Below are 20990 nucleotides of genomic sequence, written 5' to 3' on the forward strand. Positions count from 1 at the left end.
GGCTTGCAATAGTACTACATTTACTCCATGACTGTAGTTTGTCTGTGTTCATTTCCCCCCAATTTTACAAATATCAGCTACTCACATTTCTTGAGTGTAGGCTTGGTTATGTGAGCATTTTATTTGAACAGCACTACAAACTCCACAAAGGTATCAATTTATCATGAAGACATGGCACACTTCATCTCATGATGCAAGTCATAAGATACTTATGTCAAGAATCTTGACTTCAACAAAATTATTTTCCATCTCTACCGTGCCTCTGTCCTGTACAACTGCTGGTAAAAATGAGGGTGTTTTTTTTTTTTAACCAATGAGGAAGAATATTCTCTATTGTGGGTTAAGGAATCCCAATAAAAATGAACTTCATAGCAAATGCATACACACAACAGCCTTATTACAGCAACATATGGAGCTCAACCCATGAATGCCTTGTGACCACAGCTGATTTCCTTGAATTGCCAAATTCTGTGCCTCCACCCTATATCAAAATTTCTTAACTGTAGGAGAGACTAGAGGCAACTTTGTTTGTGAATTGCAAGAGATGAATGTGGCTGGTCACTGAAGGGGTAAGTTAAATCCCTCCCTTTGCTCTTAACATACCCAATCCCACTCCAACACTATAGCCGCCCTATTTACTCCTGCTCCAGTTTTCCAGAACTCTGCAAATCAGTGAATAATTTTAAAAAGAAGAGGCTTAAATATTATTTCTGAATGGTCAATATCTTGCTTTGAATGTCTGGAACATAATTGCTCCAGTTTGATATGTTAAAATTGATACATGGACTTTAGTACATGCTGACAGAATCTGATTATTTTGCAAAGTCCAGGGCACTGTTTTGGTGATAGTGAGAAAGTTTGTGGAATAAGAATGACATTAATTACCTGGTTCCAGATCCATGCAACACATGCAGTCCATGCAACCTCTTGGACTGTATTACATACCTGAGTGGGGTGTCAGGTTCCACCTGGTAAGGGCTGCTCATGTATTAATACCAACATGACAATGGCATGTACCAGAAGCATTCTTTGTAATGGACACCTGGTGACGACTGATAAATGTGCTAAGAGTAAAAGAGTAAAATGTGCTAAGAGTAGATTTTGTCATGATTATTTTGCAAAGTCCAGGGCACTGTTTTGGTGATAGTGGCCTGTTACAGACAGGCCAAAATAAAGCTGCTTCGAGTCACTTTGGAGGTATGGTATTTCAATTATGCATGCATCCTAAGAGGCCAAAAGCCACACCAAAGCCATGCGCCAGTTCTAAGCACTGGAGTGCAGCTTTGGTACGGCTTTTGGACTCTTAGGACGCATGCATCATTGAAATACCATATCTCCAAAGTGACTCAAAGCAGCTTTATTTTGGCCTGTCTGTAACAGGCCAGTGAGAAAGTTTGTGGAATAAGAATGATATTAATTACCTGGTTCCAGCTCCATGCAACACATGCAGCTGTGAGTGAGAGGGCCACCTTTGATGGTCTACAGAGACAGGAGACCTTTGCACTAGGTGCAATATGCCCCAAAATCTGTGTGTAGGTGTGTGTGTGTGTGTGTGTAATTAGAAGCAATAAAAAGCCTGCCTACCCCTCCATGTGCCTCTTTCCATGCATGCACCCCTTTTCCCACAGTTCACTGTAAGCCTTGCTGGTTGCTTCTGGATAAGTATTTTCTCCCTTCTACATGCTTTTTTTTTTGCCTGTAACTGAGGGACTTGGACAATTAGCTATGGGTATAAATAGACTTCTACTTAGCAACTAGCAGGGGGATAATAAGAGTTTTGGTGTACACCTTAGTGTCCTTCTGGTGTAGTATATAGAGGTCTTTAAACAGAGGCTGGATGGACATCTGTCGGGGATGCTTTGATTTGGATTTCCTGCATGGCAGAGGGTTGGACTGGATGGCCCTTATGGTCTCTTCCAATTCTATGTGTAGGATTCTGGAATGGTCTTTCTATGGTCCTGCAGTCTTGGGGTGGGGAAGGAGTCTATCCTTGAGATGTACCTGAGGGTTTCACTCTCACTTGGTTGTGATCCACCTGGGTTAGGCTTTTGGTAGAAGGCCAGCTGAGGAGGAACCCAGATATTGGATTGCCCCCAGGGGCAGGTGTTTCTTACAAAGGAAGGCTGAGGTCAAGGGGTGACACCTGGCCTCAGCTGAACTTGCAAGAAGTTGCTCTTCCCCTTACTTTTCTCAGAGTCATCAGTGAAATATATAGATTCTAGGTCAATAAACTGGCTTTTTAAAAAAAACCAACTCTATTTTTGGTCTTGTTATTCCATGGTAGGTCATCAAAGCTCTGTTCCGATCTATTCTACCAGCTACGACTTTACCTTTCATCCTTGTTGATCAAAAAGGCAACAAATTACAGTGTTCTACCCAGGCAAAATTGGGAGCTCTGTGCAAGCTTTTCAAAAGTGCTTTAAGCCACCAAATTTCAAAATCCAGGAATAACAGAAACAAACCACATGTTAATTCAATATTACATTAGCAAGTTCCTTCCTCTTTGTGGCAAACTATGCTATCCAGGGCCAGGAACTGCATTAACTGAATACGCTTGCATGTCTTGCAGGACAAATCCTTACTGTCCTGAAGTAAATAAAAGCAATAGAGATATGATTTATACATAATTAGAAAGAAGTCTGATACAAATAAAATCTAGCAAAAAAGCACCCCTTGGTGGGAAGGTTATGATAAAAGGAAGACTCGACCAGGCAATATAAATATTTATATATTTTACTTCTATTTTAATGTATTTTTCTGTTTTTATTTTTTCTGTCAATATTTTTTTGAATAATAAATATTAATTTAAAAAAGAGAAATAACAACAGGAACTAGACACACTTAGACTGAAACCTCACATTCCTCCATTCTTCAGGCAGGCTATTTCCTACTGAGGACTCTTCATTCAGTAGGGATTCACTGATTTGTCCGTGAAGAAACAGAAGATGAATATCTTTGGGAATCAGCAGGTAACATTTTCCACTTCTAGTTAACAGAATAAAGGGCACTTGTGACTAAGGTGGGTCAAAAATCATGCTTGTCCAGTTATGCTGAGGAGCCCATCAGATGTGGAGAGACAGAACTGATAGCGAAGAACTTTTTCTGACAGTGTGTCAAGAGTAAATATCTTTATGCTCCCAAGGAGCAAATGCTATGAAGGAGCATAGCTGGGTCTACCAAGGTGGCTGCTCTGCTGCCAGCTCCTCCTGGCTGCCACTTTCTCACTTGATCCTTGTCAAGCCAGCATTGCCAGTGTGGTGGTGACTGCTTCAGCTGTAGCTGCTCCCACTGTCATGCCTACCTTGCCAATCTTCCTGTTGTCGCTCAGTTTGGTCCTCAACTGCAGCTGCTGTGATGAGTGGTGGCAGCAGAGAAATTTTTCCTTGTGAAAGAAGAAGAAAGAAGTGTCTCTTCTCTGGACCAAATCAGTTTCCCTCAGAGCTCGCCAGGGAGAAGGCCATAGTGGCAGTCTATTTGCAAGTAGGGAGTGGTCACACTGGTCTATTCATGGGTAAGGACAGTCACAGTGGCAGCCCTTACTTGCAAGTAGATTACTGCCACAACCCCTATTTTCATGTACACTGCTTTAACTACTCTGTACTCATATGTGGACCCCTGCTGTTGCCCCCTTTGCCACAGGGAAGGAGAAGGGGTAAGTGGCCCTTTGGGCCATGCCTCCTGGCAGCCTCCCCACTGGGCGACACCAGGGATGGCAATGCCACTGATGGCCCCCATGGTTTTTCTTCAGCTGAGATTCAGTCCTGACCCAGGTTGCTATTCTGGCTAGAAATCCAAATTTCATTTTGCCTTTTTTTAAAAAAAATGTCTGATAAAACCAAATCAAGCCAAAACACAATCTGCATTTGGGGAAGGTTTCGCCATAATTACCTTCAAGGAGGCTTGTTTCAACTTGCACCAAATCATAGAAACATACATGTCTCCACAGCTATCCAAACTTGCTGCATTTCCTTTATTTCCTCTCATGAACCATTTATTTAACAGGAAAAGGCAGCAAAAGAAGCATCCAGAAGTAAATGGAATGAAGAGATGATATCACTGTTCAGGCAGTTAGTGTCTGCAATTCATTTTGAGATGGTATGAAGGAAAGGTCTGAAGATTATCCAAGTAAACTCATCAGGTTACACCCTAAATGTTCTGTCCAGTTTGGGAACAACAAAAACATGACTTTGGGATTGGCCTAAACATGGTATTGGCACAATATGGATTTTTGAATTTGCCTTGTCAAAGCTTTGCCTGCTTTTAATCTTTTAGCCAATGACTCACATATTTTTCTCTCTCTTGCCTTCAAAATTATCACTCAGCCTCTTGGCCTGGGTGAATCTCCCCACAGTCCATGACCTCATGGTGGTTTGGCTGGGACTAGAGGACAGGGTGAGAATTGGTGGAAGAAGGATGTATTCTGGGAGCTGGAGAGAAGAGAAAGGATATTTTTTCCTTAAATACACACACACACATGCATACTTCTCTAAGCATTTTCTGGACAATGCAACCTCTGGACAAATGGGAGCACCTTCTTGGGGAGAAAGGTTGGTTTGGAGAGATGTCAGGTATCTGACTGCTCAGGTAGCAATAAAATAAATTTTCACCTCCCTTTCGTCTCCTACCTGCTCTGATTCATTTCCATCTTCATGGCAACCCATAGTTGGCTTATATCAGATACAACAACAGAGCATGGACTTTGATCGAAATCAGGATGGTAAGAAAGGCAGAAGAGAAGGGAGGAGGGTTCAAGGTTGCCCACATGTCACCAATTTATCTATGAACAAATCAGTAGTAGTGCTTCAAATAGTAGTACTTCAGATCACAAGTTATTCCATAATGATGCCACCATACAGATCTTCTGGAAAATTGCTGTCAGTGAAGCAACTTGTTCTTTCCTTTGCAGAAAGATGCCACATGGAATCAAGTACCCTGCCATCTAGTTTCTTAGTAAGAGACAAGCATTGCTCCTGCATAATTTTTGTATGTATTTTTGGCAGGCAAAACCAGAAGTCCACGTTTTTGAAAGCCTCCCGAAGGGTGAACAAGCAGCTGTTGCTACTCGAAAGGAAGAAGTGAAGAAAGCTCTCGCCAAACTTGGGATTCAATGCAGTGCAGTAAGATTTTATGTTTCCACCACAGAAAAGCTAGAAACCATAATCATCACTAAACAAAGCACATGCTTCATTGCATGAATTTCTTTGATTTTCATTACTGTATATACTTGACTATAAGCCAAGAAATTTTAGCCTATTTATTCATGGGTCAATTTTGATTTCTATAGGATTCAAGTTAATGGCAGTCTATTAAAACAAGTCAGTGCCCTCAGAGGCTATTAGTCACATCTGAATCATCATGATCATCTACACAGGTGATCATAAAAAGTGTATTAATAGTTGTACCATATCTTCAGTCACTGAATGATTTTCTTCTTTTGTCATCTGAATTACCCTTATCAGAATTTCTAAGTGAGTCACTATGTACTGGTAGCCATTTTGTCTGCATGCATTACTTGCAATCAGATATGAATCATCACCAGAAAGGAAGGCCTTACTTATGGTACTAAGGCCTTCACTTATATATGTTCAATATTCAATAAATCCTATGATAAGCCTATGATCAATGTCATGGTTATTATAGTAATACGAAACAGAATTTTAAATTGTGCAAAATGAATTCTGAAAAGAAAATGAGAGCTTCTTACATGGCATCATTCAAACTGAAAGTTATTGAGTGTGCAAAAGAATTTAATAATTGTGTAGCAATGAGAGACTTTGGTGTCAGTGAAAAGCTCATTAAAGACTGGTGAAAAGAGAGGCTGGATTACAAGAAAGGTAATCAAAGAAAGCACTGCATCAAAAACATGTGCTTTTTGATGCAATGGAATAGGATCTGAATGATTGGGTAACAGAATGCAAACAAAATACCTACATCGTGACTTATTAAAGCATTCAGATCAGGGTGCTTCAGATGGCAAGGAAGGAAAACATTCAGTGACCGAAGATATTATTATTATTATAATTATTATTATACTTTATTTATATAGCGCTGTAGATTTACACAGTGCTGTATATACAGACAATAAAATCGATAAAAATGAAACTTGCCAATTTAAAGCATTGGATGGTTAGTGCATACAATTCGTTAACAAGTATGGATTGTGCATTCATCAGCAAAGAAAGAACTTGCAAAAGCATCTTAAAGCTGCCTTTGTTATATGCGTGTGGAGCATGTCCCATACCAATAGCGATGGATGCGTTCTTAGTTCGGTGCCTGGTTGCTGTTGCAAAGCCACAATTTAGTTTTCTCCTCATCCACCCAGGCTTTAGGGTGAACACAAACAGCTATGCATGCCAGAAATTTGTAAATTCTTTGGCATCAATTTCCTTTGCTTCATCCTTTACATCCTTTGTTGTTGTCATTTGCCTCCAAGCCTTTTCCAACTTACGACAACCCTGAGATGAACCATGGTATTTTCTTGGCAAGTTTCTTCAGAGGGGATTTGCCATGGCCAACCTCTGAGGCTGAGAGATTGTGACTTGCCCAAGGTCACCCAGTGGGTTTCCGTGGCTGAGCTGGGATTTGAATCCTGGTCTCCAGAGTCACAGCCCAATGCTCAAACCATTAGACAACACTGGCTTATACTTCTTTTGTAACATGCCCTTAAATTTTACCCTTGATTTTTCTATAGGTCATAGCAAATTCTATGGTTTGGAGCACTTGAGCTATCTATGAGATTGACTTAGATGCATATACAATATGTAATATTTTCTGTTTTTTTCATGGCAAGTAATCTGGCTGTGGATATGACATAAGCACATAGAAAGCTGCCTTATCTCAAATGTTATATTGATCTCTTGAGCTGAATATTTTCTTCATTCACTGCAATCAGGTTTTCAATGTTTTAGACAGGAGTCATTCCAGGACTCAGCTGGACATATTGAAATCCCACTAATAAGTTATTTCCCCTTTACAACAAGACAGAAGATAACAATACAAACAAGGCAAAACATCACATGTCAATTAATGCATGGAAGGCCTTATCATGTCAGTTGCTAAGTCTCGACTTTGCCCTATATATGTTTTCTGTACAGGGGAATAGTAGTTTTTAGCCTACGACCCATCTGGGTGCTTCAGACAGAGGGTCACTTTGGATTTGAAGTGGACCTTTGCCTTGGATCATTTTTCTAAATTTCCTGTTAACTAGTACAAGACTATCATACATACACACCCACACACCCAAAGATGGATACCACTTGCAGGTAATGCAGGCTATTAAAAAGTGCATATTCCTATTTTTTTTTCTTGCTGATAATTTCTGGAAGGATGTCATGTTTATCAGAAGTTTATACTCAGAGGCAGAATACAGATTCCTCAGTATGTCTCCCATTTTGTTCCCATCAGGACAAAGTGCCCAGTATTGCTGTCCTGGGATCAGGAGGAGGTATGCGGGCTATGCTTGCCCTTTATGGCACACTAACAGAGCTGAAGAAATGCAACCTCTTGGACTGTATTACATACCTGAGTGGGGTGTCAGGTTCCACCTGGTAAGGGCTGCTCATGTATTAATACCAACATGACAATGGCATGTACCAGAAGCATCCTTTGTAATGGACACCTGGTGACGACTGATAAATGTGCTAAGAGTAAAAGAGTAAAATGTGCTAAGAGTAGATTTTGTCATGAGCCATCATCACTTGTGAGACAAAATTCAGGATCTTGCAGAAGGGTAATAATAATAATAATAATAATAATAATAATAATAATAATAATAATATAAAATAAAGTGTGCTGGATAGTTAATACATCTCTGAGGGATGGGCTATTTCCATCACAATTGAAATTGGCCATTGTAAAACCTATCCTAAAAAAGCCCTCCCTCGACCCCCTGGTACATAATAATTATCGGCCTGTTTCGCTGCTACCATTTTTGGGTAAGGTGATCGAGAGGGCGGTTGCAATCCAGCTTCAGGCGGTCTTGGATGAAACGGATTATCTGGACCCATTTCAAACTGGCTTCCGGGCGGGTTACGGGGTTGAGACGGCCATGGTCGCCTTGGTCGATGATCTCCGTCTGAGCATCGACAGGGGAGGCGTGTCCCTGCTGGTGCTCTTGGACATCTCAGCGGCTTTCGATACCATAGACCATGGTATCCTTCTGGGACGCCGGGCAGAGGTGGGAATCGGGGGCACTGCGCTCCAGTGGTTCCGGTCCTACCTCTCTGGGAGGTCCCAGATGGTGCAGCTGGGAGACGTGTGCTCCGATGAGCGGGCCCTTAAAACTGGGGTCCCTCAAGGAGCCATTCTGTCTCCCATGCTATTCAACATTTACATGAAACCGCTGGGAGAGATCATCTGGAGACATGGGGCGCGGGGTTATCAGTACGCTGATGATACCCAAATCATTTTCTCTATGTCTCCGACTGATGCAGTGACCGGGGATGGGGTCTCTCCTCTCGTGGCCTGTCTGGAGTCAGTAATGGGCTGGATGAGGGAAAACCGACTCAAGTTGAATCCAGAGAAAACGGAGGTACTAGTGATAGGTTCCCCTGGTCCAGGAATGGTGGTGGTTCCACCTGTCCTGAACGGGGTCACGCTCCCTGTGAAGGACTCCGTGCGCAGTCTGGGGGTGCTTCTTGACTCGTCGCTTCACCTGACTGCTCAGGTGAATGCGGCGGTCAAGAGCACCTGTCATCAGCTTCGGCTTATTCGCCAGCTGCGCCCATACCTGGCCCAGAGGGACCTAGAAACTGTTGTACATGCTCTGGTAACTTTGAGACTGGACTTCTGCAATGTACTCTACATGGGGCAACCCTTATACCAAACTCGGAAGCTGCAAATGGTGCAGAACATGGCAGCCCGGCTGGTCACTGGCGTTTCCAGGACCAGCCATATAACACCGGTTTTGAAAGATCTCCATTGGCTGCCCATTCGCTTCCGGGCTCAATATAAGGTGTTGGTGATTACCTATAAAGCCCTAAATGGCTTGAGCCCAGGATACCTAAAGGACCGCCTCTCCCCGTACATTCCGCCTCGCACCCTCAGAACGTCTGGGCAGCAATTACTGAAGGTGCCTGGGGCTAGATTATCCTCCACTACACGGAGGACATTTTCCACGGCTGCCCCAGCCCTTTGGAACTTGCTGCCCATCGAGCTCCGCTCGACTACCACCCTGGCCCAATTCAGGAAGGACCTGAAAACCTTCCTGTTCCAACAGGCATTCCCCGACTAAAATCCTGTGGGCCTCCCTCCTCTTCCGTGGCCAAGAGGTTGGGCTAAGGGGCTTTTAATCTGTTATTTTTATTGATTGTTTTTGATTGTATGGTTTGCTTTGCTGTATGTGTATCTTTTTTATATTGTTTATGGCACTACTGTTTTTAACCTATGCTGTAAGCCGCCCTGATCGTGGGAAGGAGCGGGATAAAAATAAAAATTTTATTTATTATTATTATTTATTGGTATCCATTGGGGCTTGTTTCTGGGACCCCCTGTGGATAGCAAAATCCATGGATGCTAAAGTCATATTATACACAATGAGGTAGTGAAATGGTGTCCCTTATATAAGATGGCAAAATTAAGATTTGCTTTTGGGATTTCTTTTTCTTTTTTAATAATTCAGGCCACAGATGGTTTAATCCATGGATGCAGAATCTGTAGATAAAGAGTGCTGACTGTAAATTAACAAAGAACTACAGCTGTGACTGGGCTAAAAGAAAACTGAACAGACAAGCTGCTTGAAAGTAAAGCAATACAGATGCTGTTTCACACAGAAATATTTAGTGTAGACTTATTCTTTGTGTCATATTGATGATTTCTTCTAAGCCAATACAGGCTTCCTCCTGCCTGGCCCCCATCTATACAGTAGTGAGGTTTGCATGTACATGGCAATGTATCTTTCTACTGTTTGGGCAGTCATTTTGCACAAATAGCTTGGCCCATGGAGTAACCTTTACAGCACATCACATGCTCAGGTACTTACTATACATCAGAAGACATCTCATGCACCATTCCACCAATTTTATCAGTGCTCAAAGAGAACTTTGACTGTTCCCAGTTGCCATAGTTAGACCTCTGAAGTACTGGCAGAATGGATTCTCGGTATGTATAACTACATACAAACTGAGAGGAAAATCACTGACTATAATAATAGTCATTTAAAAAAAATTGAATATATCAGATTAAGGTTTATGTATTTAATGGTCACAGCTAAGAGATAATGTCAAATCCCTGACACTCAAGTGGCAGTTGTAATTGAACTAGGCAATATACAATCTCCTATGTAGCTTGACTTTCACTTTGATGTGAGCAAAAGCAAACTTGACAAATTTGCCCATCCCTAAGAATCAGTGGACATTTCATTTCAGGTTTTTTTTTTTAAATCAACATTTACTATAGTTCTCAAAATTCAAATGTGGAAGAAAGTGTAATTGACAGTCAATCTTTAACCAGAATAAGAATTGCTATTATGATCTTGGATGCTCAATGTGAATAGGCTGAACTGCAACCTATCATTCACCAAAGTTTATTTAGTGTCTGGGAACACCAAGCTGAAATTAAACAGGAAGAGAGTGTCAGGCCTTTCTTCCATATTTACAAACCTAGGTCCTTCATTCAGAGACCCAAGCCATGTGAATTGGGGGTCCCTGCTACCCTGTCTTCTTGGTGGTCACATAGATGAGCCTAACCTCAGAGGAAGCAATGGTGCTCCAGTTGATCTGTCTACGGGACTCCTGTAGTATGGAAGTGGGGTGGTGGCTCCAAGGACAGACCATCCCCTTTTCTTGTGCTGTTCAGTGCAGGAAAGGGAGAATGGTGCGGTGCGTGGTATAAGAACAAAAATCTAGGCCTGATTCAGGTCCAATCCAGCTGCTCACATGCCACAAACCCCATACTCACTCCAGGATTCTCCAAATATGCCAACTCTGGGGCAAAGTTGGGTTAATGAGGAGAGCCTGTGGTATTCCGCCAAAAGTTGCTGTGTGTTGTGCAAACAGGAAGCACTGGCCTCTGGGTGGGGATGGGTGTTTTTTTTTTGCCCTTGTAGACAACTGTCTAATTTTCCAAGCATCCTCAAAATAATTACCTTTCAGATTAGGATAATGATTAAATACTTCCCAAATATTTCACACAATTCAATGTCTTTCTTTTAAAAGGTGCATGTCGTCTCTCTATAAAAATGAAGATTGGTCAGAAAAAATGGAAACTCTAGAAAAACTTCAGCGTGAAAAACTTGTCAATGGCAAGTGGGATTTGATAAAGGCTAAAAAGGCTGTGCTGGAGGCCTCAAGAGATGAAAATTACTCTCTGACAGATTTCTGGGCCTATTTTATTGTGTATAAAATGCTAAAAGAGGTAGGTAGAGGTTGGGGGGAAATGTTTGTGTTCAAAACCTGAAAAACCCCAAAATACTCCACAATAGAGTGTGTTTCCAGTTATTAAAAGCAACCCAGACAATAATGTCTTTCCCAGTGTTTGACCACAACCTCTCATATATCATACGACTCACATGTGTTATTTTACTCACATACCGACAAGTACTAAAATCTGGTGGGAAATAATGTTTCTGCCTCCCTTGATTAAAGTCTGCTTTATGTGATCTATGACCTGAGAGGTCATTAGGAAGATCAAGTTAACTTAAATGAAATCAAAACTAATCAATCTGTGCTATTTCAGCTTGATGAAAGTAAATTGTCTCAGCAACAGAGATCTTGTGAAAACGGGAAAAATCCTTATCCTATTTATGCAGCTGTGGACAAGCACACCTACAGCGAACATCATGCAGGTACTTGAATTATGCACATAAGAATAGTTCAAAGTCCTCACTGACTTCATGTTGACTACTAGTCTAGATTAAATTTTAATTTATGGAACCCTAAACAATTTCAGATCATGTTGTATGTGGAATTACTTTCTCCTTATGAATCTGCCTGGCAATGTAGGTTGTTTGCCAAAGCCATTTTCTGCACTTCTCTACTTCTTTATAAGACAGTTGGGGAAAAGGGAGAGGTAAAAAAGGGCCATGTACTCCCAAGTTTATACAAGCTCAATGATGAGCAATGAGGAAAATACTGATTTATGGCAGCTCTTCAGATTGTATTCTTTTGTGCTGTCCCAATGCTTTCACTGGGAAAACTGGGTGTGATGGTCAAAATGGGTAAATTTCTGACTAATTCCAAATAGGTTTTGATATTTTTTTTTTGCTTTCTACTATAAATTTTGATAACGTCTGGCTAATAATGAACATACACTGGGCCCTTGTTATATGCTGGGGTTTGGTTCTAAGATCCCCCGTGGATAACAAAATGCCGGGGATGCTCAAGTCCCATTAAATATAATGACATAGCAAAATGGTGTCCCATATAAAAAATGGAAAATCAAGGTTTGATATTTGAAATTTATACTTTTTTTGAACATTTTCAAACCTTGGATGCTTGAATCCATGTATTAAAAAATCCATGTATAAGAAGGGCTGACTGTAATTTCTTATTTACTCCTGGTCAAAAACTAGCCTTTTTTTAATGGGACACTGTAACCCCAAGCTAGAGACACACTCAGATTCCTCTTGCTTGTGTAGGTAAGTCACCATTTTGACTATCCTATTGTTTGAGAATGAAGAGATTTGCAAATTACTCTCTATGCACACAAGGAATGTAACTTATTTTCCCACAGACTCCTTCTGAAGTTACTCTTTTGCAGGATAACCATGCTTGTTTTGCATTCTGCTTTGGGTGGAATTTGCTGGAAGCTCTGTATTAACTTTTCGTGTTCATTTGCCTCTAGGGCATTCAGTTCTTATTGGAACTTGCTGTGTCTATCCATATTTTATTTTATTTTTCTGTGTATTCCAGGAAGCTGGTTTGAATTTACCCCACATAACACTGCAGTACCTGATGTAGGTGGAGAACATGGCACAGGTGGCTATGTTGACATGAAACGTCTTGGAAGTGTATTCAGCAGTGGGAAACTGTATCAAGAGAAAAGGGAAAAAACAGTTTGCTATCTTCAAGGTACATCATCCACATTTTGTTTCTCCAAATGCAAGCATCAAGAAGATAACATGCCCAAAAGGAATTTTTCAGAGAGTACAGGTTGCTTTATATAAGTCAAACTATTGGTACATTTAGATCATTACCACCTACATTTGACTGACAGTCTTTCTCTGGGGCTTAGATAAGCATCTCTTCTAGTTTTATCTGAAGTTGCCAAGAGCTGAGTTCTGTACTTTTTGGCCTTGGCCCTAGTGAGCAACAGCTCTTACTATGTTTTTGCATTGCAAGCTTTAAAAGAAAGTAGAATGTGTGTGAAATAAGTGTCATTGAGTTCAAGACTGCAGGATTATTCATGTTGATTCAGAAGACGGTCTGGTTTTCAATGGTACCCTAGCAACAATGTTTAGGACTATAGCCAGTATGAACATTTCTTTATGGGAAATATGGGATTACTGGACATAGTAGAATGCCTGACTGAAAACAAAAAGGAGAGCAGCCCGCTTATGAGTCAGGTTGAATTTTCAGTAGGGAAACAGTGAGATAGTGTGATGACTGTTCAGGAAAGCCCTACTGGACCTACAGAAAGTATTAGCTAGTTAGTGCTCCCTGCAATAGCTACCCAACTAGTGCCTGATGATGACCCTTTAGAATGAGAAAAGGATAAACCAAGTTTTACAAAAGAGCCTCTTCCCTGATTTCTGACCACAAAATAAGATACCAGAGAACTGGTCAGGCTCATGCCTTCCTTGCTTAGGAGTCATCTCTACTCAGAACAGGACACTATAAGGGAGCTAACCATGAACAGTGACATGCTCAAGATTTTCACACATGCCTCTTTTCCAACTGATTTCTCCATTTAATGGTCAGCAGGAATGGGGAAGAAACATATGCCCTTGGGCCTACTGCTGACAAAAAACAGAAAAAAGCCCAAGGGTCAACATGAATAAAAGATGAAGTGTTTACAGCTTAACATAGTGCCAGTGTGGTATAGTGGTTTGAGTATTCAATTAGGGCTCTAGGAGACCACTGTTCCAATTCCTGCGGAGCCACTTGGTAGCTTGGGCAAGTCACATTCCCTCAGCCCAAGAGAAAAGCAATGGTAAACTTCCTCTACGTAAATCTTGTGAAGAAAACCTCATAAGGGTTGCCATAAATCAGAGCTGGCTTGAAGGTACTCAAGAACTACTATTTAATGTATGTTTATAAAACTTGGTAATCTTCCCTTTTCTGAAATTCATGAGGTTGTTTAAGCCATAATCATTTTATGTCATAAAACAAACTATTAATTTTGGGATATTACTCCTACCAAGTGAATCAGAAGATCACTAACACCATCTCTCTTTTGTTTGTAGGTTTATGGGGAAGCGCCCTAGCAAGTGAAAAAGAAATTAAGAAGGCTATAATTGGTATGGTTCTTTCTGTTGTTCAATCTAAAACCAGAGATTATGCATCATTTTTCATCCCAGAAGGATTCCTAGAGTTTGCTTATCTTAGAACTGCAGTCATTGATCATGGAATGATCAGGGTCACAGGCAGTTTTGATACTATGGGAGTGGGAGGGAAGAGAGAGATCATCAAAGGGGGATGGAAAGATAATGTGATTTGACCTGAAACCACAAAAAGTCACTATGGAAAGGGACCATGCAGCACTTTTTGAGACTAACTAAACAAATGCACTAGCTTTTGTCAACTTGGTCTACTTGCTCAGAGGCAAAAAATCATGCACATAAACAAACAGGGGTTTGTACACATTTATTTATGGGATCTTTAAAAGATGAAAAGGGGTGCTAAATGGAAAGCTTCAGAATGAGAAATGGTACCAGTATTACCAGACCAGCTATTTCTGATTATCTGTTTCTTTGGCAGGTAGACAGATTATAGTTACCTTCTTCTTTCTTCTCAATTGCTAAACAATTGCTGTAGGTAATGTCACATGTTGCTGACGAGTTTGTTGAAGATTTATGATGCTAAATCCTATTGGCAGTTTCAGCTGAGGGGTGAAACAGATGGGCAGCTTGGAGCATCATCTGGCTGCTCTAGTCACGATTGACTCCCCTGGTCAGCCAGGGACTACAATGACTGGACGGTTTGCTCTCAAACTGGGCTGCCACCATGGTCCCAAATGAGCTGCCGGCATAGACTGGTTTTTCTGCACTCCTTTTGCAGTGGCTTTGGGATGATTTAAGTGGCCTCAGAACAGCTTCTGGCCAATCCAGGGGCATGCCCCCAAAGTGATCAGAAGCTGCATCTTTTAGCCCATCTGTTTTAGGCCAGAACAGATGGGATTCATCATTCTCAACAGTTGATTCATTGGGTCTAATCTGGTTGGGACTAAGCAGTTCAGGCTATACTCAGAAGGGAAGGCCAGGATATTATAGTGGTGAATAAAAAGAGGTGCAAAGAGAAGACCCATTTCTAATGCTTGTGCTCTGTACTTCTTGGTTGCCTCAAAGGAACTGCTACATTTTTACCTCAGTATCCTTCAGATCTGAGGACTAATATAGCTGAGAAACACGTGAGAGTGTACTGCATCTCTCAAGCAGAGTAATCAAATAGGCTAGGCACAATCTGAACAAAAACCAGTTCCAAATTCATCTAAAAACATACAGTGTCTAGCAGAGAAAATTAAAAAAAAACCCATGTCAAGTAGCTTTACTGACAGTCTTACACATAATCAAGTATATGGTATGGAGGAGAGATAGGGAAGAGAGAAAAATAAAGACAGGTTAGAGGGATGCAGGAAGAGAGTGGGTGTGACAAAGCAAACAGACAGGAAGCGGGCAGGGAACCGTCTATTATCCCCTCTGTTGTAAACCACTCAGATTCCCAGTGATTGGGCAGTATATGAATAAATCCTATTATTATTATTATTATTATTATTATTATTATTATTATTATTATTATTATCATCATCATGTAAGCCAGTGCTTAGGGCATATAGGTATGCAAATGTCAGTAGCACTAATAAATAGGGGGATAACAATACTCAAAGTATATTGAAGATCACCTACTGGTTCTGCAGAACCATCTTAAAAGGAAGTGGGTAGTCAGTGATCCAGGATCTTGGAATGTCATGGAATTTAAAAGAAGAGTTTTATTTGTATACATTTGTTTTAAAGTTAGGACTAGAGGTCTTGCTGCTTCATCATGTAACAATCTGGCTACACTCAGAGATGACCTAGGTCCTACGTAAAAAATGGATGTCTCATGATTATGGGAATTGTTGGAATGAGGTAAAAAGTAGGACTTCCAGTGTATGAATGTATGACTTCATCTTTCAAGGTGCCTTACTAGACTTTCTCAAGCAAGACAAAGAAAGCTACTTTGCTTCTCATTCAAAAGACGTAGGTAAGTACAACAGTAGGATATCTTTCCTCTACCCTACCCCAGATCTTATGTTTGCTCTGATATCTTGACCATTTCCACAAACCCTCAGACATTTTGGAGAAATCCTATGTGATAGCAATACTACCATCTTGCCCATCTCTCTCTGTTACATATTGGAGAAGAACATGGCTATCAATGATTTATGATTTATCATAAGCTAAATTTGGATGAGGGATGAGGAAACAGAATGGGATGAGGTGCATGGCTCTCTCCATTGTAAGCCGTTCATGATCCACACCTCCAATGTCATAAGCTTCTGAACAAAAGTACTAGGTGGACCTTTTTTAACTGTTGCTTCTTTTGGGAATCAAGCTTAATTTCTCCTTCATCCTTCCCACATACATCAGGGGACACAAGAAAAAAAAAAAAAAACACCATCTCCAGCCAAGATCTTATGAGATCTGTGAAAGCATGAACTGAGGTGGAAGTCTTGCTATGATGGAGGGGTGATCCAGTCTCATTTGGTTAGAGAACTCTTGGGGTGACCAGTTAAGAGAAGGCAGTTTGACTTTCTCAAGTACTTGGGTCAGTACTTTAGAATAAGGAAGGCAAGCCTCCAGTTTATGGTAATAATAGGCTTTATATTGATCACTTTTGTCTTGTAAAAGGAGAGGAATCCCCCCTGCCTCCAATCAGCTGGGATTCCCTTGTGCTTCTAATAGGATATAGAGGAAATCTTTGCCTGTTAGCCAGACTTTGCAAGAGCTAGATAAGACTAAATAGGTCCTAGTTGAGACCCTGCCATCTACTGGACAGAAGAACACAGAGCAATTCATGCCCCCCTCACCACTTTCTCTGGGAAGCCAATGAAGAAAGATCATTTAAAATACACTGGTTACAGACCTACATTTGTAACCTTTTCTGCATTGTTTCATTCTCAGATTATCAGAACCTTAGCATACTTAGCCAGGCTTATCAGAATGTTCTGGAGTTGCAGCTGTGTGCATCAGAAGGGTCAGCTTCGAAGGCAGAGGGTTTCTTTGATCTTCTTGAAAACCTCGTGGGATGTAAGTAACGGTTGGGCAACTGATCCTCTTCCCTGTGGGAACTGGGTGGCCCTTTATGTAAATAGTACTGAACACCAACATTGTTTTCTCCCATAGTTGATTTCAGAATATGGAATCATGGGAAGAACTGTACATCTAGGATTCTTGCCTATTTTTTTGAGGCTGCCCATGAGTAATATGCCATTTTTAAAAAGCAAAAACTAGAATATCATCAGGTGGGGCAGATGTGACATTTTGAAACAGCATGTATAACAAACTAGAGAACAGTAATTTGCAAGTGTCCCTTAAGATACACAATTCATATACATGTAAATTTGAATTTACAAGCTAGATACACTTGTATTTTACTGTGGGTGACTTATTTATTCACATCTGATGAATAAAACCTTATTTAATTAATGACAGTCCTCCCTCCAATTTTTTTCATGCTGCCTATTCAAAATAACATTTAGTGAGATTTCTAAGTATTCTTTTTTGAAAAGATTTTTATTGGTTATAAAAGAAACAAAATATAAAATAAAACATTTCGTGAAATTATCATACATCCTCCAACTTTATACATAGTGTTTCCTTGATCATTGCAATTAACAGATGCATGACATTTATAACAACTTGTATATATTACTTCCATTTTATATCTCTCCAGCTTGCTATTTAATCTTAATTTTCAGTTACTTATTAAGTATTCTAAGTAAGCAATTCTACATTAGCAGATGAACAACTTGCACCTTCCTTCAGACCCAGTAGTAGTTTAAAGTTTCAAAACCAGTCGTATTCAGCCAAGGATAGAAAGATAATGTAAGCCCTAACATGACCAGCTAAACATTCCTATTCTACTCACAATATACATGGTGTTCTGGGACTTTGAATGTTCTTGGGAAGTGAGGAGTCTTGATCCATTGCCCAAACTTGCCCAGACAAGCTTCCTTAAGGATGGTGAGGGGGGCAGCGCCTTCCTTATCTCTCCATCCCTCCTTAAAATATCTCAAGTCTCTCACTGTTTTAAAAAGTCTTAACAGTCTCTCTCACACCTTGTATCACCATGTCTTATAACATTTTAGAAGCATCTTGAAGCTTCTACACTTCCCACAAGCTGGTCATCCCCACTGGACAATCGTCTCATAATCTCTGTTAGTTCTGTGTCATGCTAGCCGCAATAAATTTAACCCAAACCATCATATATTTAACCCTTTGTTTATCTAAAGGAGAGCCCATACCACATTGATGTGTTTCCCAGAAAATGGTAGAGCCCATTATCACATATCCAAAGGAGTGTTTGTAACTAAGGATCCTCTGTGGAGGATGAGCTTTTGAGTCCCATCTTTCATGGAGATAGCACTTTAAAATTGCTCCTCTCCAAAGTCTCATATAAATACTTTATATTGGTTACGTTGTTGAAGAATGGGCTAGACCAATTCATAAATTAGCCAGCACGTTTAATAATTGTATCATAAATAACATAGCTTATTTTCAGCTCAGGTCAATGAGAAAAGTCACGAGATATGTAAATGGCATTTGTAGAAGATGATATTTTCTACGAGTTTTTGTCCATGGTGCTAGAATTCAAAGACAAAGCCATGTTAGTCTGGAAAATTATGCACAGGGAAAATGCCGCCGGTGAACATTCCCATCACGTTCTGGATGTGTCCCAGAGGGGGCGAGTTTCAGGAACGCTTCTCAAATGTTCTCCCTGTGTGGTAAGATCCATTCTCTGCTGCCTCCTGTTCTCATCACATCCCCTTTTAGAACGCGTCAGGCCCATTTCAGGCCTGTGCGATAAAGCCCTATATGTTCCACTCTCTTTCATCAAGAGACATCCACATTTAGTCACAGTCTGAGAAGGTTATAAAATCTGACCCTACCAGTAAATAAAATAGAGCTTTTGGACTAATTTACTGTTTAAAATTCACTTCACAGAACAAGTGGTCTTTTCTTTGGTAAATCAGAAAAAGCAAAGCAAAGAAGAAGCAAAACTAATTTCCAACAGGGAAATAAATCTATCTTTTCGTGTTATATATATTTGTAAGGAATCTTTGAATTCTTTACTCTTGCTGTCTTACTTCTAACATGACCTTATGCATTTTTATGAAGTAAACAGAACTGGCAAAAGCTATGAGGTGCTCAAAGGGATGCGTCAAAAGTGGCCAACCTTAGATGAAGACAAGAGAGAAGAACTGTGTGTGAATCTGTGGGAAGCTCTGAACAAGGATTTGGGAGGTAAATATCACATAGCAATTCATTACTTTCTAACAGTGGTTTCCTCCACAAAGTCTCTGTGCATATTTTATGGAATTGGGATTTGATCATATGCTATCTATTAGCTTAACTTCTAATGGTATACTTGGGTCAGGAGTGCTAACCCAGAGAACTTGGTGGGAGGGAGATTGGGGAACTAGGATTTAATATGTCCTGTTATGCTTTTATCTATTGATAGTCATGTTTGATTTTATTGTTTTTGTTTGTTATTACCCGCCTCGATACAATACAAGGGAGAGGCAGGATACAAATAATAGTAATAATAATAATAATAATAATAATAATAAACATGAAGGAGAAGGAATCAGCACTGGTGGTGGAACTGAGGTTTGAAGAAGAATCATATAAAAGGAATTATCCTCCCCCCTCATCAAGCCTATATAGTACAGAGGACTATGCATATGCAAAATAGGGATTAAACGTAGAGGAGGAAAAAAAGATTACAGTACGCGCATGCACACACACACAGTAAGAGAGTGTGGAAGGAGGATTTGTTAAACAGAATGCTCTGATTGGAGGAAGTGATTGTGTAACTGCAGAGAAATGTCCCTTCTAGGATTGAGGCTAAATTGCAACTTTCTGTTACAAGTTCCATTTGTAACTTGAACTGGTCTGCAAATTTCATTTGCATTCACTGTTCGACACATTTGTATTTACTGAGTATGCATGTGTGTCTGACCATAGGAGTCTAATCTGAACTGTTGGTGTATTTACCTTTGAATATTTTCCTGGTTAAAATTAAGTTAGGGGCTGTGCACACCACCCATTAAGGCCGGCCTGGGGGTGGAGTCGGGGCATGACATTCATACAAATCACGCCCTGATTCCGCCCCAGAGTGGCGTGATGCTGTGCACTGCTTCACATGGTGTGTGGCAACATGGGGCTCCTCTGGCGCTATGTCCACATGACACAGGACTGAAGGAGCATTGCCCTTTCCAGCATTACAGTGCACTTTTTGTGGCTCCTATTGGTGCCCTGGAAAGGCCAGATTGAGGCAGCGGTGTGTGGTTGCCATGGCCCCAATCTGGCTGCAAAAGGGGCTGCTGCAGGTTGCCCCTTAAAGTCTGTGCCTTGTATCATGATATTACTTTATCTGCTTTTACTGAATAAATTAATGCATAAATATATGCAACTTCTAGTTCTCTCCTTTCTTTTTCTAAAAAATGATAAATGATTTTTGATTAGATGAAGTGGAAATTAATACTGCTTAATGTATAAGCGTTATCTATCCCAAGACATGTATGATTTGTCTATTATTATTTCTTCCTTTGTTTATGTTCATTGTCTCAGGACCAGAAGAAAAGCTCAAGACACTCCCTGTTTACAAGCCTGTTAAAATAATTACAGGCAA

At 40.5% G+C, this 20990-nt stretch overlaps 1 protein-coding gene across 1 annotated transcript in view; it reads left to right on the top strand.

Annotated features, from left to right (window-relative positions):
- The first annotated feature begins 505 nt into the window (after positions 1 to 505).
- Positions 506 to 20990, top strand: part of LOC121934545 (cytosolic phospholipase A2 gamma-like) — a 28513-nt gene continuing 8028 nt past the window's right edge. Inside the window, exons 1-12 of the mRNA XM_042475129.1 lie at positions 506 to 569; positions 2876 to 2969; positions 5001 to 5117; positions 7405 to 7547; positions 11154 to 11352; positions 11674 to 11782; positions 12849 to 13007; positions 14342 to 14395; positions 16272 to 16337; positions 17258 to 17383; positions 19475 to 19600; positions 20930 to 20986. Of these exons, the coding sequence (XP_042331063.1) occupies positions 2946 to 2969; positions 5001 to 5117; positions 7405 to 7547; positions 11154 to 11352; positions 11674 to 11782; positions 12849 to 13007; positions 14342 to 14395; positions 16272 to 16337; positions 17258 to 17383; positions 19475 to 19600; positions 20930 to 20986 (1180 nt within the window). The 5' untranslated portion in view covers positions 506 to 569; positions 2876 to 2945. The remainder of the gene's footprint in view (positions 570 to 2875; positions 2970 to 5000; positions 5118 to 7404; positions 7548 to 11153; positions 11353 to 11673; positions 11783 to 12848; positions 13008 to 14341; positions 14396 to 16271; positions 16338 to 17257; positions 17384 to 19474; positions 19601 to 20929; positions 20987 to 20990) is intronic.

Source organism: Sceloporus undulatus, chromosome 6 (genome assembly GCF_019175285.1).
Source record: "Sceloporus undulatus isolate JIND9_A2432 ecotype Alabama chromosome 6, SceUnd_v1.1, whole genome shotgun sequence".
Classification (NCBI taxonomy): Eukaryota; Metazoa; Chordata; class Lepidosauria; order Squamata; family Phrynosomatidae; genus Sceloporus; species Sceloporus undulatus.